Below are 25558 nucleotides of genomic sequence, written 5' to 3'. Positions count from 1 at the left end.
CTCTGTAGATCAGGCTGGCTTCAGACTCAGAGATCTATTTGCCTCTGTCTCCCGAGTGCTGGGATTAAAGGCGTGCACTACTACATCCAGCTTAAATGAAAGTTTACACTGAAGTTATGAATTGGGAATCAACTAAGCAAAGAACGGGGAGAAATGTGTTGTAGGCAGTGGGTCCAGCCCATGGAAAAAAAAAAAGAAGAAGAAGCAACAGGCGCACACAGCTGTGTGAGAAGGCTGAAGGCTGTTTGTAGAGGGATGGGGAGAGACACCAAGGAAGCCGGACAAGGAGGCTAGGTCCAGGTCTTTTCACATTGCAGCAGCTACTACACGTTTGGTCTTTATCCCAACAGTAAAGAGGACTGCTGAGGTATATATGGTGGTCCGTATGAGAATGGTCCCCATAGACTCAAATATTTGAATACTGGATCCCCAGTTGGGAGAATCTTTCAGGGAGGATTAGGAGTGTGGCCTTGTTGGAGGAGGTGTGGCCTCCTTGGAGGAGGTGTGGCCTCCTTGGAGGAGGTGTGGCCTCCTTGGAGGAGGTGTGGTCTCCTTGGAGGAGGTGTGGCCTACTTGGAGGAGGTGTGGCCTACTTGGAGGAGGTGTGTCACTGGGGCTGGCCTCTGAGGATTCAAATCCCAGGCTAGTCAGTTAGCTCTCTACCTTATGCCTGTCAATCAAGATGTAATATCTCAGCTATTGCTCCGTTGCCACGACTACCTGCCTGCTGCCACACTGCTCATGGACTCTTACCCTCTGAGCCCCAAATTATGTACTTTCTTTGTAAGTTGCCTTGGTCATGGTATTTTGTCGTGGTGTCTTAGTCAGGGTTTCTACTCCTGCACAAACATCATGACCAAGAAGCAAGTTGGGGAGGAAAGGGTTTATTCTGCTTACACTTCCACACAGCTGTTCATCACCAAAGGAAGTCAGGACTGGAACTCAAGCAGGTCAGGAAGCAGGAGCTGATGCAGAGGCCATGGAGAGATGTTCCTTACTGGCTTGCTTCCCCTGGCTTGCTCAGCCTGCTCTCTTATAGAACCCAAGAATACCAGCTCAGGGATGGCACCACCCACAAGGGACCCTCCCCCCCTTGATCACTAATTGAGAAAATGCCCCACAGCTTGATCTCATGGAGACATTTCCTCACCTGAAGCTCCTTTCTCTGTGATAACTCCAATCTGTGTCAAGTTGACACACAAAACCAGCAAATACACATAGTAATAGAAAAGTAACTAGGGCAGGGTGTTTAAATAAGGATATGACATCATCAGATTTATACATGAATAGATAAAGATGGAGACCAGGAGTGTAGCTTAGTGGTAGCTTGTGAGGTCAAGGTTCCACCCCAGCACGCCCACCCCCACACCACTAGGACTATAGTAAGAAGAACGGGCCACAATGAAACAATACCGTGTAACAGGTCTGCTGTTCCCATGAGAACGGCCTCCATAGGCTCAGACTTTAGAGAGCTTGGTCCCAGTGGTGGAACTGTTTGGGAAGGAGTAGGTTAGAGGGGGTGTGTCACTAAGGGTGGGCTTTGAGGTTCCAAAAACTCTACCTCCTGCTTCTGGTTCAAATGTAAGCTCAAAGGGCTGGACATATGGGTTAGTGGTTAAAAACATTGGCTGCGGGCTGGATAGATGACTCGGTGGTTAGGAACACTGACCGCTCTTCCAAAGGTCATGAGTTCAAATCCCAGCAACCACATGGTGGCTCACAACCATCCGTAATGAGATCTGGTGCCCTCTTCTGGGGTGTCTGAAGACAGCTACAGTGTACTTACATATAATAAATCTTTAAAAAAAAAATGGCTGCTCTTCCGGAGGACCCAGACCCAATTCCCAGTACTCATACGGTGGCTAATAATTGCCTGTATCTCTAGTTCTCTGTGCTGTGGAAACTGATGTGCTCCTCTGGTTTCCTCAGAAATGTCTGGGAATACACAGACATACGTTCAGAGAAATCACTCCAAGCATAAAAATAAATCTTAAGGGAGGGGGTTCCTCTTAGCAGCTTGGCTCTGACTTCTACCTGCTACTTTTGTTCCAGCATCAGGGACTCTAGGCCTCTGGGACTGGAAGCCCCAAATAAACTCTTCCTTCCTTAAGTTGTATTGGTCATGGTGTTATTTTGTTTGTTTGCTTTCAAGACAGGGTTTCTCTGTGTAGCCCTGGCAGTCCTGGAACTCACTCTGTAGACCAAGCTGGCCTTGAACTCTGAGACCCACCTCCCTCTGCTTCCAGAGTTCTGGGGTTAAAGGCGTGCGCCACCACCACCCAGCTTGGTTAAGGTGTTTTAACATAGCAATAGAAAAGTAATTAACAACAAACCACATCAAAATTTGCTGGCTATGGTCCTTTCCTTCTCTCTTTCCTTTCCTTTCCTTTCCTTTCCTTTCCTTTCCCCCTTCCCCCTTTCTTCCCTTTCCTCCCTTCCCCCTTCCCCCTTCCCCCTTCCCCCCTTTCCCTCTTCTCCCCTTCCCCCTTCCCCCCTTTCCCTCTTCTCCCCTTCCCCCTTCCCCTCTTTCCCCCTTTTCCCCTTCCCTCCTTCCCCTCTTCCCCCCTTTCCCCCTTCCCCTTTCCCCTTTCCCTTCACTTTCTTTTCTTTCCTTTTCTCAAAGGCTAAGATAGACAGGCTTCAGGCTGTGGCCTAGCCGCTTCTCTGCCTGGTTGAGCTGGATCAACAGGGTTCAGGTGCAGACTGGACTAGGATTTCTCCAAGTCTCTGGTAGCCCAGGGGCTAGTCAGCCATCTTATTCCTCAATGATGAATGGCAGCAAAGTCAGAGTAACAGTGGAAGCTCACGGAAGCTTCCTCCCAGAGTCAAAACCACAAACATTCCAGTGGCCAACTGTCTCATGGCCAGGCCCCAAACTATGAGGCAAGGAAGCACACTCCACCCAAGGGAGGGAGGTGTGAGAAACAACCCTGAGTAATGCTGAGGTGTCCCAGGGCAACAATGATCAAGGAAACTTTCTATTCCTTTTGTTGTCATTGTTTTTAAGGTTTATTTATTTATTATGTATACAATGTTCTGTCTCCATGTGTCCCGGCACATCAGAAGAGGGCACCAGACCTTGTTACAGATAGTTGTGAGCCACCATGTGGGTGCTGGGAATTGAACTCAGGACCTCTGGAAGAGCAGCCAGTGCTCTTAACCTCTGGGCCATCTCTTCAGCTGTTGTTGTTTTCTAAGACCAAGGAGGAAGTAGGGAGGGGCTGGAGAGATGACTCATAGGTTAAAGGTCTACCAAGTCTGATGAACTAGTTCGATCCTCAGTTCCACACAGTAGATGGAGAGAACCTAGCTAACTCTGTGAGGTATTCTCTGAGCTCTGAAAGTGTGCCGTGGCTAAAGTACACCTCCCAGCTAACACACTCACACAAAATAAAATCTAAAATCATTATTCAAGACAGGGTCTCATGTATCTGAGGCTGTTCTGAGCTCACTATGTGGCCAAGGATCATCTTGAACTCCCAATTCTTCCTTGTGGTCAAGGACAGACATCCCCACCCCTAACGTCTGATTCCCCACCTCTGTTGCCTAAGTGGTGGGATTTAATAGGCATGCGTCACCATGCCTGGTTTATGTGGTCATATAATTCATTTGGTAGTAAAATAAAGTCTTTTGACTTTTTTTTCAAGATTTATTCATTTTTAGTTTATGTGTGTGTGTTGCCTGCATGTTTGGAGTGTACCGTGGGCATGCTTGCTGCCTGAAGAGGCCAGAAGAGGGCATCCGGTCCCCTGCAACCCATGTTAAATATAGTTGTGAAGGGTTGAGAACCGAACCTGGCTTCTGTACAAGCACAAGTGCAGCTGACTGCTGAGCCAGCCCTCCAGCCTCTCCGGGGCCTGGTTTGTGTTGAGCCAGGTCTTCCATACAGTCCAGGCTGGCCTGGAACTCACGGTATGTGCGCCTCTTCCTTCCGATCTAAGGAGTACAGGTACCTAACACTGATCGCGCCTAGGTGGCCTGGTTTAATACACAGCCAGTCTTGTTGGGCGGCAGGGTTTTGGTTGGGGTTGAGGCTGGTGGAGAGGGCACTGGAGTGGTGACAGTGAGCTGTGTTTAACTGAACTCAAGTGGAGGTGATTTATGCAAAGAATCTAAAGGTTTTAGTAATATCTTAAATTGACTTTAATGAGTAGTTAGACTGAAATAGCTACAGGCTGGGAGGTGGGGGTGGGGGTGGGGAGACCAAACCTATTGAGGTCCTTTCCTGGGAGATAAAAGAGTTTTAAAAGTAGCAAGGCTTCATCTTAATGCCCCCAGCAAGGTGCGCAGCGGGGGAGCACTTCTGCCCGGCTGACTAATTGGCTGCTAAGTGCAGACGGAAAAGAAAGGGACGCTTATTTCACTAATGAGCAGAAAAGCCATCTTAGGGAAGAGAGGGAGGTTCGCAGGGAAGGAGGCAGGGAGTCTCTGAGTGTGCATACAGGTGACACCAACTGTTTGAAACAACTTGGGGCTGGCCAGTTCCATTCTTTTTTTTTTTTTTTCTTCAGAGCAGGGCAACACAGAAGCAGCAAGCTAAAAAAAAAAAAAGGGGTTGCAGGGTTTGGAAACATAAAGGAGCTAGTCTTAATTTGCCTCCCTGTGTCTGGTGCCAACGCTGCCCTGCAGAGGCAGACTCAAGCATTAGCACTCTAGTTCCCACAAGCCCGTTCTCACTCTTGCATCGGGCTATTACAGGGTCTCTAAAGTTCATTTGCATCATTAAGAGGAAGTGTAACAGAGGAACTCCTTCAGGAAAGGGAGCTGAAGGAGGAACAGAGCTGTGAGCTGTTTCCCACACCGGGTACTCTAGTGTCTCCCAAGGCCTTTACTTCCCTTCCCACCCCTCCAGAGGCCTAGACTCTCAACGCGCAAGCCCCTTAGTTAAGCCAGACGCAGTGCCTCCACCGTGACGGAAGACTGGTTCTCTTCTTCCACTGCGGGATCCAGGGCCCCAGGTTGTCCCTCAACAGGTCCCCTTACTTACTCTTGGCACCTTCTCGCCAGGCCCCATTTTAAAGCTGGTGTTATTTTTCTTTCTTTACTTTTGGAGACAGGGTCTCAAAAAACAGTAGCCCTGACTGGTCCGAAACTCACTCTGTAAATCAGGCCATCCTCAAACTCCCAGAAATCCTCTCGTCCCACCTCCAGGGTTAAGGGATTGAGGGCGTGTGCTAACATGCCTGGCTTCTTTTGCTTTCATAGTTTTGTGTTTATGTGTGTGGTGTATGTGCATGCGTGAGGGTGCACGCCCATGCGGAGACCTGTGGAGGATGTCAGCTGTCCCATGCTGTCACTCTTTTTTTTTTAAAGATTTATTTTTTTTTAAATAATAGGATCTGAAGAGGGCATCAGATCCCATTACAGATGGTTGTGAGCCACCATGCGGTCGCTGGGAATTGAGCAGTCAGTGCTCTTAGCTGCTGAGCCCATCTCTCCAGCCCCCTGTCTTCTGTCACTCTGAAGACTAGAGTGGACCTGGAGCCAACGATCCTTCTGTCTCTGCTCCTGACAGCGCCTCCAGAGTTCCAGACTCACACAGCCACACCCGTGCTCTGGAACCACACCCACGTTCTCATGTACGCACAGCAAGCACCCTTTTCCACTGAGTGATCTCCTTAGTCCCCACACGATGCTTCAAACCGAACGTCAAAGCAGTTCTTCACAGAATATTGATAGGCGTGTACTTGACAAGTCGGAGAAAGGCTGCAGTCCCAGCACTCTAGAGGCTCAAGCCCCAAGATCGCTGAGGTCGGCCTGGGCTACAGAAAAAACCCTGAGGTCAGACCCCGATGACCTCAGGTCAAGCTGAAACTCACATAGTGGAAGGAAAGAACTGACCACCAGAGGCGATTTATTATATATATGTGTACTTGAATGAGTTTACGGGCACTATGTGTATGCAGGAGGAGCCCTCTTAGACTAGTAGAAAACATCTCTAGAACTGGAGACACAGTTGTGAGCCACCATGTGGTTGCTGGGAACTAAACTCAGGTCAGGAGCAGGAGGTGCACTTAATCAAACCACCATTCTGAACACTTGAATATCTTTTCTTCCTTTCTTTTTTCTTTTTCCTTTCTTTTTTTCTTTTTCCTTCCTTCCTTCCTTTCTTCCTTTTTTCACTTTCTTCCTTTTTTCTTTCTTTTCTTTCTTTCTTTCTTTCTTTTCTTCTTTCTTTCTTTTTTTTTCGAGACAGGGTTTCTCTGTGTAGCTCCAGCTGTCCTGGAACTCACTTAGTAGACCAGGCTGGCCTCAAACTCAGAAATCTGCCTGCCTCTGCCTCCCAAGTGCTGGGATTACAGGCATGTGCCACCACCGCTGCCCGGCCCCCTTTTTTCTTTTTCTTGTTTTTTTTTTTTTTTTTTTTTTGAATGGTATTTCTCTGTGTAATAATATCCCTGGCTGTCCTGGAATTTGCTCTATAGACCAGGCTGGCCTCAAACTCAGGGATCCACTTGCCTCTGCCCCCTGAGTGCTAGGATTAAAAAGCATACACCACCACAGCCCAGCCACAGTTAATATCTTATATTTTTTGTTGTAAGCCTAGCTTTTAACTGCTGAGCCATCTCTCCAGACCCAGGATTAATATATTAAGAAGATGCATCTTTTATTAGATCAGTTTAAAAAATCAACTGATAATTTGTTGAGTCATTTCACTATTCTTTATGACATACGTGCATTTCTCACTCAAATCCACATTTGAATTCTCCTAAGAACCCAAAAAAACTATGATACTGATAAATAACTTTTTTTCATTCTTATATTTAGTTATTTTTGAGACGGGGGCCCCATGAAGCCCAGGCTAGCCTCAAACTTGCAGCATAGCAGAGGATGACCTTGGACTTCCGTTCCTCCGCCCCACTTCCTGAGGCCAGAACTGACACCAGGTGTGTTGTGTTATGACACCAGGTTTGTGCACTGCTGGGAAAGAACCCAGGGGCTTTCTGCATGTTACATAGGCACTCTGCAGCTGGGCTACAACCTCAACCCTTTAAACTTTATCATTAAAAAAGCGAGAACTACATGAAGAACTATGTGCATCTACACATGTGCTGACACCATGAAGCCGTATTATTATTATTGTGTGTGGACCAGATGTACGTGCGGGTATGGGCGCCACAGCATTCATGCGGGGGTCAGAGGGCACGGCTGTGGGCGTGGTTCTCTCCCTCTACCTTTATGTGGGTCTCCGAATCAAACCCCAGGCTGTCAGGCTTTAGCAGCAAGTGCCTTGAATGATATGAATGCTTATGACTGATTTGGAGGAAAAAAAATAACACTGTATCAAAAAACTATGCTAGAAACAACAACAATAGCCAGGCGGTGGTGGCACACGCTTGTAATCCCAGCACTTGGGAGGCAGAGGCAGGTGAATTTCTGAGTTCGGAGGCCAGCCTGGTCTACAGAGGGGAGTTCCAGGACAGCCAGGGCTACACAGAGAAACCCTGTCTCAAAAAAAAAAAAAAGAAAGAAAGAAAGAAAGAAAGGAAAGAAAGAAAGAAAGAAAGAAAGAAAGAAAGAAAAGAAAAGAAAAAGAAAAGAACAGAAAAAAGAAAAAAGAAACAACAAAAAAGGAGCTAACTAATAATGTGTTTACCTATACCAGCACTAAGTTTTTAAAAAAAGATTTTATTTCTAATTCCTCTGTATTTGGGAGGCCAGGGAGCATGTCAGAGCAGCCTATTCCCGTGGGGGCCAGGAGAGGACTTTGGATCCCTGGGAGCTGGAGTTACAGGCAACCATGAGCCATCAGAACCACGCTGGATCCTCTGTAAGAGTGGTCCACGGTCTTAATCACCCAGCCGTCTCTCCAGTCATTACATTTCTTATGAGAGATTCAGTGACATCGCAGAGATGGCGAAAAAGGAACACACCCCACTCCTAGCAGGCATGGCTTTCAAGGTTTTCTCAGAGTCCTTCCTTTTCTTTGACTCTAGCACCTAATCTGCAGCAGAGAGAAGCACATTTTGAGTTTTCAAATGCTATCGGCCTACCGTATACAATCTGTCCAATGCTTTGGTTTTAACAAAATTAATTTAGTACCGTAGGGAGTGACAGTACAGGCCTTTAATCCAAGCATTTGGGAGGCAGGGGCAGGCAGTTTGAGGCCAGCCCAATAATCTACATCATGAGTTCTAGGACAGCCAGGGTTATAGGTGAGATTCTGTAACCAAGCCAAATGAACAGATTTGACACCACGTACCCCCTGCTCCCCCCTGCTCCGACACAAGTAACATAGTAGGTGGTCAGAGGTCCCAAGCTGGCACAAAGGGTGCTGCGGACTGGTCCCTTCCTGAAGAGGGACATCAGCTTATGAGGAAGGGCAGGCTCCACGTTTTTATATTCTTGTGAACTCCGTGTCTATGATACCGTCCTTCCCATGGAGCCTTGCGCGTGGGTATTTCCTGGTAGGGCCACAAGCCGCGCAGACTTCCTGGACACAGCCCGAGGAAAGCACCCGGAAGCTGAGCCTGAGGGACAGGCCTTGCTCTGTGTGCTCCGAGAGAATAAACGCTGCGTAAATACGGAGTCGTGGCTCAATACGGCCTACGCTTTGCCAAGCAGACCTAAGGGATGACTTGTCAGGACTCACCATAAACTTCTGCAAACTTAAGATTCTAACAAAACAACCACCGTTTTCAAAGCTCTGAATTTCCTAAGACCAGGACCAAACCACGGGCGGGCATGGCCACGGATTACAATGTAATCCAAGAAAAACGTTTACTTTGATCTAAACTGCCTGTCCCTTTGATTATCACTGAGGTTAGCTATCTCAGTATCTAGTGGACACAGCTAATGACTATTGGGAAAGAAGGTCAGAACTAAAGGAAACTCCTGTTTTTCCAGAAGTAAAACCTTCTCTTCAATACTTTTAATTTTTTTTTTTTTGACAGGGTCTCTGTGTAGCCCTGTCAACTCACTCTGTAGACCGGGCAGACCCAGAGATCCACCTGCCTCTGCCTCCCAAGTGCTGAGATTGGCCTTGTGCCACCGCTGCCTGACTCAGATAATTGTGTTTGTGTGTGTCTAAGTCAGAGGACAACTTGTGGCGTTTGGCTCTCTCCCTCTGTCCCGTGGCCTCCCAGGACTGAACTCAGTGTATCAGGCTTGGCAGCAAGTGCCTATACACACGGAACCATCTTGCCAGTCCTAAAAATCCTCTTATAGTATAGTATCAAAATAATATAGCAATTTGACAGTGATAAAAATAAATAAGAGGCTGGAGATATGGCTCAGCAGTTAAGAGCACTGGCTACTTTCCCAGAGATCCTGAGTTCCATTCCCAACAACCACACAGTGGCTCACAACCATCTGTAATGGGATCCGGTGCCCTCTTGTGCTGTGTCTGAAGACAGGGACAGTGTACTCATATACATTAGATAGATAGATAGATAGATAGATAGATAGATAGATAGATAGATAGATAGATAGAAAGATAGATAGATGATAGATAGATAGATAGATAGATAGATAGATAGATAGATAGATGATAGAGCAGAGCTAATGGCTTGCCCAGTTCCGAGTAAGCAGACAACTCAATAGCATTCTCACATGAGCTTGCTGGAGCTGCATATCTGTAATCCCAGTGTTGGGCAGGATGAGGCTTGCCTGCAATGCCTGGTATATTCTAGGATAGCCTAGGCTACTGAGTGAGACTGTCTCAAAATGCCAAAACGAACAAAATTTAGAAGATCACTTACATTCGTAACTCGAGTGTTGAAGTTATGTCTGAAACATGGCTTTATCAGAGGTTGTTGTTGGGTAATATATCAAAAATTCATACTTATGGTTGTTAATAGAGACTGGGGCAGAGGATCCACGGCTGATACACAATCCTAGAAATGACCCTTTTTGGGACTGCTGCCACTCAAAAATGGGGTGTGGGGGCCAGAACTTGGAGGGAGACATCAGTAAGGAAACAGGTTGCCTTGTACATACAGGGGCCTAAGTTCCATCCCTAGAACCCAGAACCCAGCTTGGTAGCACACGGTGGTTAATCCCAGGACTAGGAAGCCAGGCTGGTGCCCTGGGCAACCTGGCCAGGCAGGCTAGGCCTAAATGTCAAGCTTGAGGCCAGTGAGAAGCTCACTCAAAGGAGCCAGGCTTTCCTGAGGATGTCATTAGATGGTGGATGTGCTCTTTGGATATGGTAACTTTACAATGATACCTCTCCCCTGCCCACTTCTAAGGGTTTTGTACATTCATAGCAAATCCTCTGCACCCCAAGTCCCAACTGTTTTAGCCAGTTGACAGAGGTTGTAAGCAAGTAAACCCTTACAAATGACAAAACATTATTCCAGCTGACAGCCTCAAACCATATATATATATATATATAAATCATTCACTAACAGTGAAGGCCTCGAGACTCCTCTCTTCTTGGATATATCCACAGGACAGCCCAGCAGTCAATTGTCTTTGTGCGCTGACCTACGGTGGACACGAAGCCCAGAAGCAGCACAGCCCCCATGTGCCCTAACCTTCGGCTGTTCTGTCCCCACGCAGCCGTCTAGACCGCTGGCCAGAACCTGGCTGTACGTCCTGCCCTTCACGTCCTCTGTTCAAGAGCCAGACATCTTGTAGTCTTGTGGATTCTGCATGAAGGTGGTCACATGTCCCACCATCGTCCATGAAGCTCTCCCGCCCTCCTGGTGAGGTCCATGTCTGCCTTCCTCAACACCACTTGAGCACCTCTGCCTCACACCTTTACTGGCAGTGTCGGCAAAGGCTGCTTCCCACTGCCCATCAACACTGGTGTAGAGTACTCGTGAAACGTGCTGGAACTTTGCAGGGATCACTGGCGACATGGTGCGGTGACACCAGTGGCGGTGCTGAGGCCTTCTGTGGAAGCTGGCCTTTAAAACTCAACTGCTGTCCGTGTGTCTGTGTGGAAAGACTGACCCTTGCCCTCAGTAACCCGCCAGCAACATGGTCTCTATATTTTGAGGTCAATTTTTTCTTGTTTAAACACTTAATTTATTTATATTGTATGCATATTGGTGTTTTGCCTGCATGTGTGTCTGTGTCAAGTTGTCAATTAATTGGAGTTACAGACAGTTGTGAGCTGCCATGTGGGTGCTGGGAATTGAACCCAGATCCTCTAGCACAGTTAGTGCTCTTAACCACTAAGCCATCTCTTCTGCCCAAGGTTAATTAAAATAGAAAGATGTCAGAATGGAGGTGAACAGGTGACAAAGGGTCATACACTTGGATTATGTACTAGGATCACACTTTCAGCTGGCTTTTAGAAACGTGATGTGATCTGAACACATTCCTCCAGTTTCTAGCATCTTTTTCGACTTCCGGGGCTAGACAGAATGGAAGCAATTATGTGCTGTAACTTGTTCTTGGGAGTTTGTGGGAATGCTGACAGTTTTAATTTACATACTAATGTTGGAAAAACCTTTCGAGAGACAAAGTCATAGAAAGGGCTTTGTAACAAAAAGACTAGTGAGAAAAATTAGCCACACAGAGCAGCAGACAGGAAGGGGGCTGACCACTGCGGGTGACAGACAGGCTCGCTTCCTCAGAAATAACTCCAGTTGTCCATCTGCACTCAGACGCCGCGTCATGGAAGACTCGCACTCTTTTACTCACTGAACATGCCTTTCCTGAGCTCTGCCTTCAGAGAAAGGCCTGGCAATCACGGTTAACAAGCTCTTTGCCCCAAAGCTTGGTTTCTCCTGGAAAACCCACCTGCCTAGAACACCTACCTGATTTACCATTTACAAGATCGAACAGCATCTCTGAAACACAAAGTCTAAGTTAATAGGTTTAACTAGCAGCCCATGCAGACACACTCTCATTAGAACATATTTTTGCTTTAGCCCTAATTCTTGGAGAAATGAGAGATTTCATTTTGAGACATGGTCTTGCTATGTAGCCCTGGCTGGCCTGGTATTCACTCTGTAGACCAGTCTAGCCTGGAACTCAGAGACCTGTCTGCCCTTGCCCTGGCCCTGCTCCCCCTACCCACAAGTGCTAGGATCACAGGTGTGCACCACCACATCTGGCTTGAAATGCAGGCATTTCCACCAAACATCATGACGGAAGAATATCAAAGGCTGCTGCTGTCCGTGACAGGCCTTCCAAGCTCCAGAGAGGATGGCAGTAAGGTCAGGATGCACAGCTCACCAGCTTTAATGACTGCGCTTGCACGGAACTTACTGGTGAACATGACACTGGGGAAGTAGGTACTGGTCAGCGCCAAGATGAGCTCTGGGATGGTATGTCAGCCGGGATGGCACCAAGGCTAACTGGTATTGAGGGGGAAAATGCAGAGTAACTGTCAAAGGCAGGTTTCCTGGCTCCAGCGAAGAAAGTGAGGCTCCTTAGGCTGAAGTAACTGAGGAGCCCAAAGTGTCAGGCTCTTTACCACAGGGCAGCTTCAAGGAGAGCGAACATCTGGGACTAACAGCAAGTTCCTGGCTGGTGTCAACCTCTTCACCCCCCATCTCTGCCTCCCAGGACTGGGGTTACAGGTGTACGCCATCATCCCTAGCCTCCTGGTGCTGTTCTTTAAGAATGGTTAAGGCACACCGACGTGAAGGGTTTCAGACTAACATGAGTCTTTTTCAAGTGAAAAAATACCTCTAGATTCCTCAGTTTACTGGGGGAGCATGAGGCAAGGACAATTTCGCTATAGCTTAAAACTCCACAATTCTATAGCTGGTTACTAACCCAGAGGAAACTGAAAATAGGAATTCAACGTGTACTTGGGCAGAAATGTTCTTAATGGCGCCATTCACAAAAGTGGAAAGCAACCCAGATGTTCGTCAAACGCATGACTACATAAAATGTAGTATACACACAGCGAAGTCTGACTCAAGCAGAAAAATGAATGAAGTATCGAAGTATGTTACAATGTGAGTTAGCCCTAAAAATACTGCATGAAGAAGCCAGGCATATAACAAGCCACACCCACCGTGTATAATCACATGTAAGGTTCATAGGAACGCTCCAGAAAGGTAAGTCCATAGACAAGAGAGCAGCTCCGAGGATGCTGGCGGCTGGGAGGAGGGCATCTTGGCGTGCCTGGAATAGACATCTCCTGCGGGGGTAATGGGCATTGGTGCCTGGTCGGTAACTGCATAGTGTTACTGGATCCACACCGTGGAACTGTGATGCCTGTGTTAATATGAATTTATCTCCATAGAACCGTGGTGGCACACACAGCAGACCACTGCCTACGGCGGCGGGTGATCAGACTTTCCTGGCGTGCTACTCTTGAATGGCGGGCAGAGACGGCCCACTGGGAAGGACGGCACAGCAGCGCTCATCTGAGAACCGGCTTCTCGGAGGCGGAGAAAAGCGTCTAGAAAAGTGTCTGAGGCTGCGACAGGGGACCTTTCCACAGTTCCTTTCATTTGTTGTGTAATACTCACGTATGCATGTGTACTTGTACACACATGGACCACGGCACATATGCAGATGTCAGAAGACAATTTGTAGAACTCAATTCTCTTCCTTCATCGGGTGGCTGGGGATTAAACTCAGGGCATCAGGCTCGGCATCCCACTGGCCTGGAGACCCACCCTCTCCAAAGTCCAAAAGACATGACGAGTTCCAAATAAGGCATTTACATAGCTGAGGTCCCCTAATTTGGGGAACTGGCAAAGCACCTAGTAGAATTTTAGTTTAGAAGAAGCTCTAAAAATGTTTTTAATTTGTATAAAGTGCAGGAAAAAAAAAAGAGAGAGAGAACTAGACAAAGGACTCCAGTGCAGGCGATGCCCGGAAGGTACGTGTGTGAAGACAGGCAGCGGGGCGGGGCTGCCATGGGAGGTGAGGCTCCAGGGAGAAACTTGTTTCCTCAAAACTTACTTTGTGTTTCTCCCCAAACTGCACAGTTGATGGTAACCTTCTCCTACCTCCCTCAGCTGCAGCTCAACTCGAAGGGCTGCGGCTGCCGCTTCCTACCGCTGCCCCACTGAGACAAGGCAGGGGTTAGGTCACTTCAGGAGGCTCTCACAGGCTCCCATTGTTGCTTCTCAGGGACCCAGAGAGACAATGGGGCCCATTCATGGTGCCCTCAGAACAGCCTGGGAACAGCCCTCAGTGCCCATTCAACTGAGTTAGGACACTCAACTTTCATAGACACCAATTTGCACAAATACAAGTTAATTATTATATATATAAAAAAAAAACACACACTCAAAAAACAGTACAGAATAAAGAAATAAAACTTGGTTTGGATTCAGGACACCTGAGCCCCAGCCTCAGCTCTGCCTCTAATGTGACTTTAGACAGATCACATGCTCTAAGTCTTGGTTTTTTGTGTGTGTGTAAAAATGAAAGGTTTCTAAGATTCTCCAGACCCAGGAGGGCCAGTGACATCACCGCACTGCCCATGCCAAGGCAGACAGAGGTCAGGACAGTCACCAGCTCACGGCTCTTACCCCTACCAGCTCTAAAAACAAGACATCTTAACAAAACAAACCATAGTGAACAATGTCCCTCTGTCCAGCAAGAGCCGGGCCTTGTGAGAAGGGAGGTCCGCAGAGTGGGACGAGGCCCCAAGCAGAAGCCACACTGTGTCCCTGGGCGGCTGCTGCACTTTGACAGTCTCTACGTCTTTGCATTGCCTGAGTCCTCAGAATGGAAGCACCGTGTGCAGATTGGACGGGGCTGGCAGCGTCACACCCAGCACGCTGTCATTTCTTGGTCTTTTCAACCTCAAACCCTGCCAGAGCAAGGACCTTGTCTCCAGAGCCTAAGGGGAAGACACAAAAGACAAAAAAAGGTTGCTTCAAATGCACTTCAGCCCAGGCAGGAACAGAATGGAAATCCAGCTGTATCAGCCCCACAGCCACTACCACCCGGACCTCCCTCCTGCAGTCCAGCTAGGAGAACGGCTCACTGGTGAGGACCCTAGCTCAGCTCTTTATGAAAGCACATGTACAATCCTGATTTAGTCACACCCTCTGCTGGAAAGAATTTTAACAGTCAGCTGCGAATCCAGGAGCACTAGAGCTGGAGACAGAGCTCAACTCTGGGGAGCACTTGCTCCCCACACCTGGGTCCACAGCACAGATCAGCTCATGACTGTCTTTGCGTGCAGGGGACCCAATGCCTTCCCTTTATGGACTCCTGGGGCACCATATACAAGTGACCAAAACAGTCAGACATGTAATTTTAAAATAAATAATCCTTATATATAAAAAAGATGGGATTGCTGGAGTGCGCCTCTTCTCAGTTACTTAGGAGCTGAGGCACAGAGGTGACTTGGGTGGGAGCTGGTGGCCAGTGCAGACAGCACAGTAAGAAGCATCTCACGGGAGGGGAGGGGAAGGGTGAGGGAGGGGTAAAGGTGGCTGCCCCTGAGCTTGATGATCTGAGTTAGTCCTGGACCAGGCACTAGGAGAGCCAGCGCCTGACTTCCCTGACGCTGTGGCACGTGCATCTGAGGATGGGTGAGCACACACACACAGTAAGTTAATTAGCTAATTAATTAAAGATAGGTTATTTTAATCTTCCTTTCTGCATATGGGTGTTCTGTCTGCACACACGAGTGTGTACTGTGTGCATGCCTGGTACCCATGGGGCCAGAGGGTCTCGGATCCCCTGGAGCAGAGTTACAGAGAGCAGTGCGCCAGCACACGGTGTTGGGAATTAAGGCCACGCCCTCTGGGGGAGCCGTTCATCGGGCTCTTAGCTGAAGAACCAGCTCTCCAGGCTCACGGCATGTCATTTTTTGAAAATTCATCCATCTTACTTTATTTTCATATTAGAATATGGAGCTAGGTCTGTGGAACATGGTTACGATTCCAGCTCTTGGGAGGTCAAGGCAGAAAGATGCCACTTCAATGGCTGCCGAGGCTCCCGTGTGTGTGTGTGTGTGTGTGAGCAGGGAGAAGCGTGGAGGCGGGACTGAGTGACGAGCGCTCATTCAAGGCTGCATTAGGATCCAAGCACCCGCACTACAAACATCTTTAACTTCAGGTTCAGGGATCTAAGGCTCCATTTGTGGGTGTCTACATACACATGTGTGTGTGTGTGTGTGTAAACACACCCACTCCACACATATAAATAAAAAATGAACATTTTTCAGAAGCATGAAATAAAACCAATAAAAACAAATTTTGAAGAAACTACTTCTGGACTGGAGGGATGGCTCAGTGGTTAAGGGTGCCGGCTACTCTTCCGGAGGACTCAAGTACAGTTCCCAGCACCCACGTGGGTAGCCCACAGCCTCCAGGGAATCAAATTCCAGGGGATCCAATGCTTTCGTGCGGCCTCTTTGGCACCTGCACTAATGCACAACCACCCCCACGGAGACGCACATAAAGCTAATTAAAAACAGAATCAAGCCTCACTCTGAACAAGAAAGGCCATGTTGTCTCAAGTGTGCTCTCCATCAGCACAAGCTCAGCTTTTGGAAACACGCACAAGATTCTGGGCGCTGTCACCAATGTCACCAACATCACCAAAAATAAAGTACTTTTGCTTTAGAGCCCCTTCTACACTGGAGAGTTCTTTCACTTTCCCTGAATAAATCTTTGCTTTGTTTTTTTTTTTTTTTTTTGGTTTTTCGAGACAGGGTCTCTCTGTGTAGCTCTGGCTATCCTAGAACTCACTCTGTAGACCAGGCTGGCCTCGAACTCAGAAATCCACCTGCCTCTGCCTCCCAAGAGCTAGAATTAAAGGCGTGCGCCACCACTGCCTGGCTAATAAATCTTTGTTTACTCAGAAAAAAAGAGAGTCGAGAAGGAGCAGCCCAGTGCTGGTGGCGCAGACCTTTGATCCCAGCACTCAGCAGATGTGGGCAGGAGGAGCTGTGGCCAGGCTAGGCTACACAGAGAGACCCTGTCTCAAAAGAAAGAAAAAAAAGAAAAGAAAGAAAGAAAAGGAAGGAAGGGAAAGGGAAGGGGAGGGGAGGGGAGGGGAGGGGAGGGAAAGGAGGAAAAAGAGAAGAGGGGAAAGAGGAGAGGAGTAACTTCAAGCACGTGAAGAGAAGGCCAGGCAGAGGAGGCGGAGAGAGGAGCACAGGGCTCACTCACCGAGCTCTGTGGAGACTTTCTCAAACTGGCTGAGCACGGCGCCTGCATTGGCAGAGAGGAAGGTCTCGTCGTCTTCTGTCAGCTATACAGGTGAGACAAGAAAGTGAGCATGTGCGAGTGTGAGAGCAAACATGTGCGTGTGCGTGTGCATGTGCGTGTGTGTCCTAGGAGCTGCAGTGCAGACGGCTCAGGAGTTACAGACACTGATTGCTTTTCCAGAGGAGGTGGTCCAGTTCCCAGCACCCACATGCTGGCTCCTGACCATCACAACTCCAGCTCTGGGGGATCCTGGATCTAATACTGTCTTCTGATATCCATGGGCATCAAGCACTCACGCACGCATAATAGATACATATAAACAGACAAAACATCTACAAACATCAAATAAATAAACCTACAAACACTTTTTAAAAACTTTCTTAGGGCTACAGAGCATATCCCAGGGCAGGCAGTAGGCTCTGTAGCAAGTACAACCCAGATGCCCTCCCCGCATACCCAATTAAGCGCCAGTACCTTCTCGCCGAGTTTTCTAAGCGCCGTCAGTATCTCCACCTTCTGCTGGGTGTACAGGTCTCTCTCCAGCTTCCCCACCATCAGATCTCTGTCCATCTAGAGTGGACAAAGGCAAGTCACGTGTGTACATGAGCAAAAGCCATTCTGTGTAGAAAAGCCACCTTTGCAGACCTACTTCCTAACACAAAAACCATTTGGCTAATACAGAAACTACAGATATAACCGGAAGCATCTAGGCAGGGGCACTGCTGTCAGCTAAGTTCTTGACGTTTTATTGTTTATTCATTGGGTTTCCAAGGCACTGTTTTTCTTGGTAGCTCTGGCTATCCTGGAACTCGCTATTTAGAGCAAGCTAGCTTCAAATTCAGATCTGCCTGCCTTTGCCTCCAGCGCGCTGGGATTAAAGGTGTGCGCCACCACCACCACCTGGCCACACTTGTGAAACTGTAAATAATCGCCTTCATTTCCTTACCCACATGTGCGCATGTGCACGCCTGTGAAGTCAGAGGACAACTTGGGTTCACGTGGGTCTAGAGATGGGAATCAAACCCAGGCCAGGCCACCAGGCCTGGTGACAAGGGCCTGTATGCACTAAGACATCTTGCTGACCCACAACAGTCCTTTTTTGTTTTTCAAAATTGAACAACAGTTCATTTTTGTTTTTCAAAACAAAGCCTCAATCTGTACCACAGGCTGACTTCAAAATGTGTAGGTGATCCTCCTGCCTCAGCCTCCTGAATGCTCACATCATGGGCATGAGCCACCACATCAGACCAGTTTTAAACCATTTTAAAATTATTATTAGCATTGCTTTGTGTGCACGCGTGCATGTGTATATATGTAGAAGTGTGTGCTTTCCCCAACGCACACGTGGAGTTCAGAGGACAACTTTGTGGAGTCTGTTCCCTCCTTCCACATCTACACCGATCCCAGGGATCCTTCCTGCACTCAACATCCTTCTGACTCCTAACTCTGACTCTGTAATGGAAACACTGTTCAGTTGTAAACTCCACAAGGCCAACAGCTTCCACTGGAAAGAAGCTGTCTTCTAAAAATTTTTATTTTTTTAGAACAGGACCTTTTTCTTTATCTTTTGTTTTAAAAATTTACCTGATCGAGTGTATGTGAGCAGGCATGCCACACATGTGTGCAGAGGTCAGAAGACAAGTTCATGGAATAGTTTGCACTTCCACATTTATGTGGGTTTCAGGGACTACACTCACGTCTTCGGGTTTATATGGCAAGTGCCTGTACCCACTGAGCCGTCTCACCGGCCTGAGGAATTTTTTTTTTAAGGTTTATTTCTTTTGAGCCTAAGTATTTTGTCTGCTTGTCTGTATGAGCTCTGGGGACATGCAGTACCCTTGGAGGCCCAGAGGGGGCACCAGAACCGTCTCCAACTGCAGTTATAGACCACTGTGATCTGCGTATGGGTCCTGGGAACTGAAACCAGGTCCTCACCAGAATAGTCAGTAGTCAGTGGTCAGTAGTCAGTCAGAGTAGTCAGTACACTCCTTTAATCCTAGCACTTGGGAGGCAGAGGCAGGTGGATTTCTGAGTTCGAGGCCAGCCTGGTCTACAGAGTGAGTTCCAGGACAGCCAGGGCTACACAGAGAAACCCTGTCTCGAAACACCAAAGTGGGGGAAAAAGAGTAGTCGGTACTCTTAGCCGCTGTCTCTTCAGTCCCTTTGAGACAGGATTGTATGGAGCCAAGAGTGGCTCAAACTCCCTATGTAGCCAAGGATAATCCTGAACTCCTGATCCTCTTGCTTCCACTTCCCAAGTGCTAGGATTAAAATGCATACTACTGTATCTGGCCAAGAAACGAGGTTTTCAATCTTGTTTGCAGTTCCTTGGTTTGAATGTGGAGGCTGGGACCAGGCCCCTGGCTGCCACGCTCAGCAGCGTGAAGCACGAGGCAGGTGTCGTCCGCTGCTAGCATCCTACCCACAGCTCTCTAGCCTTCGTCTTCTTTTTGACACTACCTCACTCTGCAGCTTGCACTCAAAGCAATCTTCCTGTCTTGGCCTCTCGAGTGCTGGGAATCACAGGTGTGAGCCACCCTGCTCTGGAAAAAAATCTTAAACTGTATTTAATGTTTACTCTGCTGGAGGTTTAATCCAGCCCATGTCTTGCTCTGGCTGGGCAAGTACTGCATTGCTGAGGCACAGGCCTAGCCTTCTCTTCTTTTCTTTTTTTTTTTTTTTTTTTTTTTGGTTTTTTTTTTTTTTTTGAGACAGGGTTTCTCTATGTAGCCCTGGTTGTCCTGGAACTCACTCTGTAGACCAGGCTGGCCTCAAACTCAGAATCATTTTTATCTATTTAATTACACTTATTTACTTCACGTTTACAGTGTATGTACTCCAGCTCAGAGGACGAGTACCAGGAGTCGGTTCTCCCTCCAGCACGCGGGCCCAGGCATGGAGACCTTTGCTTGATGCACTGCCTCATTGGCCTGCGTATTGATTCTTGAGACTCTTATGTGGTCCAGGCTAGCCTCAAATGATACTCCTTCCTCTGACTCCCAAGACCTGGGACTGAAAACAGCTTCTATGTGTCATCAAATCCACATGACAACCACAAGTAGGAACTCATAATCCACCTTCTTACAGATAAGAAAACCAAGGTACAAGATTGAATAAAACAACTTGCCAAAGGTCACACACCCCACCCCATTAAGTACAGCAGGAACTCAAGCCCAACCAACCTCATCTAAATCTATATTCTTTTCCCCCCTGTGTGTGTGTATGTGTGTGTGTGTGTGTGTGTGAGGCCTGGATCGATATCAGGAATCTTCCTAAATTGTGACGGGGTCTCTCCCCGACAAGCACTCCAGGCATCCTCTGGCCTCTAGGTCCCGTGCTAAGACTGCAGGCACGTGCTGCCGTCCTGCGCACTTTACCCACTGCGCCCTTTCCTGATGGAGCCATCCCCCACTCACCCTCTGTCCCCTAAGAGCATATTCTTACCTCTCTACTGAATTATTTGTAGATGGAAATTACCTGATAGGCCAGGTAATTTCTCTCTCACATTTGGTTTCCTATCAGACATCTTTATAAGCCTGTTACTTCCAAAAATCTGTTTATGGATTTGAATGTAACTATGGCCTATTAGGTAATTTCCATCTACAAATAAGGAGGAGGAGGAAGAGGAGGAGGAGGAAGAGAAGAAGAGAAGGAGAGGCAGGTCAATCTCTGTGAGTTCAGGGCCACACAGAGAAACCCTGTCTCAAAAACAAAAAAACGAAACCAGAACAGCCATAAAGTTGTTGACAGGCAGGAGACCAGGCTCAGCAGAGAGCAACTGTGCGCTGTTCTTTCAGGGATCCCACACTGGGCATCTGAGAACGATCTTCAGGGCCAGCTCAGGGCATCTGATGCCTTCAGTCTCTGAGGCCCCTGCACACATTTGCACACATGTACTTAAGTCTACACACAACACACATCATTTAAAATAATACAAATAAATCTGAGAAGAGAGAAAATACAATGCAAGCAGCGCACGTGGCGAAGCGGTGCTGACACTGATTGCAGCGGGGTCTCAGGCGAGGCCCCCAGGCAGCAAGGACAGATAGTAAAGGTGGAAGCCAAGGAGAAGTGGCTGGGGGTGACTGAAATGCACCCCCCAGAGGTTAAACATTCATGCAGGACTAATCATAATTGTCCCAGGTAGCAACTGTTGACAGCTGAGTGTGGCTCTAACATCAAGTGGCCAGGATCTAAAGAGCAGGCTAGTACAGGAAGTGAATTTACGGGCTTGGAGAAGAACACACAGCAACTGCACAGCTGTGGAGACCTTTACCTCAGCCAGCCTCGTCCGCAGTTGACCTGGTTGTTTCTTCGCAAACAATCTGATGACTTCAGGAGTTTTAAAAGCCTGGCTGATGGCTGCCTGAATGGCCTAGAAACACAGGAATGCAGAAACTGACCAGAATATCCCACACAGTTAGATCCGCAACATTTGACCGATGACTCTCACTTCGTAGGTTCTGGTACTTGAGCTCGGTTTTCATCTGCCATCTCTGAGCATGTTACTGAAGCCGAGCAGACACAAGATCAGGAAGCTGTCGGGCAAACACACCACTCTCCTTTCTTTCGTTTAATTTTTTGTTCTGAGGTATTGGGGTTAGAATCTAGTGTCTTGCACATGCTAAGCAAGTACACTACCACAGAACTACATCCTCAGCCTTCAAAGTATGCATTTTCTACATGAAATATACACACTAAACAAAAACAAATCACACACCCACTCACACCCCACGCAGGCTCATACACACACACACACACACACACACACACACACACACACACTCATACCCCACAGAGGCTTGTATACACACACACACACACACACTCTCATACCCCACACAGGCTTGTACACACACACACACACACACACGTGTACACACACCCACATACACACAGCAGCAGACCCCTCTTACCAGTTGCATCCCACTGAGTTCATCTACCAGTGTCATGTTTCCTGACATGATCTTCTTCAGCGAATCGTTGAACTCGCTCAGCTGTTCCAAAGTCTCCTTTTTAGTTTCTTCATACTCATCCGCATCGAGCTCCTCCCTGAGTCACATCTCACATCAGAATGTACAAATGTGTACAAGTTTCTAAACATGAAAATCTCAGCAGTTGTTCTAGAGCGAGCTAGAGGAGTGCACATGTCTGCCGAGTTACACTTCTGGCATCTCCGCTGCCTTTCAGTGAGGTTAAACTCAGGATGGGAGTGCTATCTCCCCTCGCCCCAGTCAACTTTTACCGATATGAGTCACACTTCAAGCACACGATGACTTCTCTTACACACTAATGGTCTAACCTACGGCAAGGCAGTACACAGAGCCAAACCTCAACTTGTCTATTCACCTCCAGAGAATTATAGTACAGTGCTACTAAGATTTTATAGAGTAAACAAAATAGAGTGGCTGGCGTCTAGTTATAGCTAAACAGTTGCTGTGAGCATCACACTCAGTGGTGGGGAGCACCTTGTGTACCCTGCAAGCAACAGCAACATCTGTCACCCGACTAAAAGATTAGTTTTATTCTCCAAGCAAGCATCTTATTAAATATTTACTACCAGTAACAACCGCTCCACTCAGCGAACTGCCGTTCATGGCGCGCTTGCTTGGGCCACGCGTTGTTTTGTCTCCTTTTTTTTTTTTTAATTTTTATTTTTTTATTTTTATTTATTTATTTTTTGTTTTTTTTGGATTTGTTTTTTTCGAGACAGGGTTTCTCTGTATTAGCCCTGGCTGTCCTGGAACTCACTCTGTAGACCAGGTTGGCCTCGAACTCAGAAATCTGCCTGCCTCTGCCTCCCAGAGTGCTGCGATTACAGGCGTGCGCCACCACCGCCCGGCCTCTCCTTTCTTTTAACATCTGTAATATCTGCCCGGCTATTAGAAGCTATGATTACTAGTTTGCCTGGTTTCTTCTGCTTTATCCAAACAGGGTCTCGTACAGCAGGCTGGCCTGGATGGAACTCTCCAGGCAGCCAAGGAGGACCTCGAGTTCCTGACCCTCACGCATCCACCTCATCTCTGGGATCACAGGAGTGCAGTCCTCCCTTTTCCTCCCTCTTCTTCCACACTGGGGATCCGGCTCAGGGCCTCTAGCTGCTAAGCACCTACTCACCCACGGACCCACGCCCCCAGCCTAATGGCAGTATTTTTTAGCAATTAGTTCATACTAGGCAAAGCTGTTTAAGATACTAAAGACAAAGTAAGTGTTATTATTTCCAGGATCTTAAGTATTTTAAGTCTTCCACATCTGAGGCTTTATGATTACAAAGTCTGACAAGTTTGCTTCTACAGACAGAGTGTGGTACAATAGGACAGAAGAGACCCAAGTCACACGAGGGCTCACATCCTCGGTGCCTGACTGCTCTTTGCACAAACAGAGTACAGCGTTTACAGAGTAAGAACACACAGTTACAACTTACCGGCATTCCTCCAGGTCTTGTAACTGCTGCATCAGTCTATCTAACTGCTCTTCTAAGTTCTGCCTTAGTTTGCTTGTCTCTGTCTTCCCTCTAGAAGCCATTTTAAGTACTGTAAGAACAAGAACCCCACAGAAGAACACTGTATTTGGTTACGTGGGACGATTCAACATACTGGTGCAATTCAAAATTAAGAAAATCTAAAATGCTGGGTAGTGGTGGTGCATACCTTTAATCCCAGCACTCAGGAGTCAGAAGCAGTCAAATTTCTGAGTTCAAGACCAGCCTGGTCTATAGAGAGAGTTCCTAGAACACCCAGGGCAGAGAAACCCTGTCTTGAAAAAGCAAAAGAGAAAAAAGTAAATTATGAAAATATAAAACAAAAAAGAATATATTATTTCTAGGATTACAGGTATGTGCTAACATGCCCAGACTTTTTTTTTTTTTTCCAGAACAGGGGACTGAATCCAGGAGACCTCATTCCTAAGCAAGCACACTCTACCATTAAGATAAATCCCCTGCTCGCTCCCCGGCCATCTTGGCGGCTGGTGTTGGTTGGGGGCTGTCCCGCACCTAAGGCAGGAAGATGGTGGCCGCAAAGAAGACGAAAAAGTCTCTGGAGTCGATCAACTCTAGGCTCCAGCTTGTTATGAAAAGTGGAAAGTACGTGCTGGGGTACAAACAGACTCTGAAGATGATCAGACAAGGCAAAGCGAAGTTGGTTATCCTCGCCAACAACTGCCCAGCTTTGAGGAAATCTGAAATAGAGTACTATGCCATGCTGGCTAAAACTGGTGTCCACCACTACAGCGGCAATAACATTGAACTGGGCACAGCGTGTGGAAAATACTACAGAGTATGCACACTGGCTATCATTGACCCTGGTGATTCTGATATTATTAGAAGCATGCCAGAACAGACTGGTGAGAAGTAAACAAGAAAGTTTTCCTTTAATAAAACTTTGCCAGAGCTCCTTTTGAAAAAAAAAAAAAAAAAAAAAGATAAATCCCCTGCACGGTAAGTTATTACTGTTTAACAGAAAAAATCTATCTCCCTCTTCTTGGGGTAAATGGAAAGAACCAGAATACTACATATGCACCACCAGCAGGCCACACTCCCAAGCGGCAATACAGTCTCAAAAAGCAAAGCTATTCTGAGTAAACTTAAGGAACTATAAAGGCTTGTAAAACAAAGAAACAAATAACAAACCTTTAACCACACGCTACAGATTTATGCCAGAAAGATTTAACTCACTGGCACCACCTAGTATCGAATAAAAGTGATGCATTTTCTTGGAGTACTGTCATCTGGAGTGGAAGGTATTCACACACACGCTCACCGGGCTTCTAGTATCCTGTACTGATGGGGCTCCAAGATCGCCAACTGTCGGAGCTCTGGGTGTCATCAATTTGAAGAAACCGAAGTTGTTATAAAGTTTACAGGAGGCTCGAACTTCAAACCTCCTAGAGGTTGAGTTTGCTAGAACAAGGTAAACTATTATAGTTTTATTTGTTATGTATGAACCTGGCCTACAGCTGTCCAGATGACTTCCCTTTAAGCGAACTGTAATTGAAATACACTCTCCATTCCTAGCAAGACGCAGGCGAGGCCATTGAATCCCTGGACTGTGCCCCCTGTAGCTTTTGCTGTGGTTTCCCCTGGGTGAGGCCACAGCACCCAGGACACGGCTTAAGGAAAACTGTCAAACTCAGAAGCATGAAAAGGCAAGGGCAGAAAGCGCACCTTCTCGGGGACGGAAGTGAGCAGCGCCCGGCCCGGGACCACCGGAACAAAAATAAGGAAGAGCCGCACGCTCGGAAGCCAGTCTCCACCCCGCGGACGAACTCGAAGCTCCGGGCTGCGGGTCCCGCGAGGCCGGGCTCCAGCAGGCCTGTCGGTCACCTGAAGTGGCGGGGACGCCTACGACTGCCAAATGCTTCTCTGTCCTCTCTGATCAGAGACAGGACAGCCTCCTTCCGTCCTCGCGTCCCCCGCCTGCCTCCCGCTAGCAGATCCTAGTGTTTGGAACCGGGACCCCGCCTACCTGACGCCCTGGCCGGGCGGACCGCATGGAGTGAGCACTTCCGCTAGACCCGGGCAC

General features: G+C 47.7%; 2 protein-coding genes and 1 long non-coding RNA gene across 11 annotated transcripts in view; 2 read left to right on the top strand and 1 right to left on the bottom strand.

Moving 5' to 3' along the window:
- The first annotated feature begins 3718 nt into the window (after positions 1–3718).
- On the top strand, positions 3719–14129 carry LOC127681684 (uncharacterized). The gene is made up of 4 exons (XR_007977146.1): positions 3719–3912; positions 6769–6887; positions 10394–10649; positions 13154–14129. It is a non-coding gene; the product is annotated as an uncharacterized LOC127681684 (long non-coding RNA).
- The window catches only part of Lzic (leucine zipper and CTNNBIP1 domain containing), an 85168-nt gene continuing 73711 nt past the window's right edge, over positions 14102–25558 (bottom strand). The window contains exons 1-9 of one of the 9 annotated variants that reach the window (XM_052178183.1): positions 25502–25524; positions 24797–24851; positions 23687–23792; positions 23461–23569; positions 21953–22088; positions 21313–21411; positions 17511–17606; positions 16998–17079; positions 14102–14710 (exon numbers count right to left, since the gene is read on the bottom strand). In XM_052178183.1, coding sequence (XP_052034143.1) covers positions 14652–14710; positions 16998–17079; positions 17511–17606; positions 21313–21411; positions 21953–22088; positions 23461–23561 — 573 coding nt within the window. In that variant the 5' untranslated portion in view covers positions 23562–23569; positions 23687–23792; positions 24797–24851; positions 25502–25524 and the 3' untranslated portion in view covers positions 14102–14651. Of the gene's footprint in view, positions 14711–16997; positions 17080–17510; positions 17607–21312; positions 21412–21952; positions 22089–23460; positions 23570–23686; positions 23793–24666; positions 24770–24796; positions 24852–25200 lie in introns of those variants that run through there. The other 8 variants (XM_052178185.1, XM_052178181.1, XM_052178182.1 and 5 more) reach the window with 8 other exon arrangements.
- Positions 23977–24448, top strand: LOC127681683 (60S ribosomal protein L30). The gene has a single exon (XM_052178189.1). The coding sequence runs from the start codon at positions 24044–24046 to the stop codon at positions 24389–24391; it is 348 nt and encodes a 115-aa protein (XP_052034149.1). The 5' UTR covers positions 23977–24043; the 3' UTR covers positions 24392–24448.

This window comes from Apodemus sylvaticus, chromosome 3, assembly GCF_947179515.1.
Source record: "Apodemus sylvaticus chromosome 3, mApoSyl1.1, whole genome shotgun sequence".
In the NCBI taxonomy this organism is placed as follows: Eukaryota; Metazoa; Chordata; class Mammalia; order Rodentia; family Muridae; genus Apodemus; species Apodemus sylvaticus.
This window is presented reverse-complemented; position numbering and strand designations above follow the sequence as displayed.

Bases quoted from the DNA above. Each gene is read 5' to 3' on its own strand.
- LOC127681683 (XM_052178189.1), top strand. From the start codon at position 24,044: ATGGTGGCCGCAAAGAAGACGAAAAAGTCTCTGGAGTCGATCAACTCT.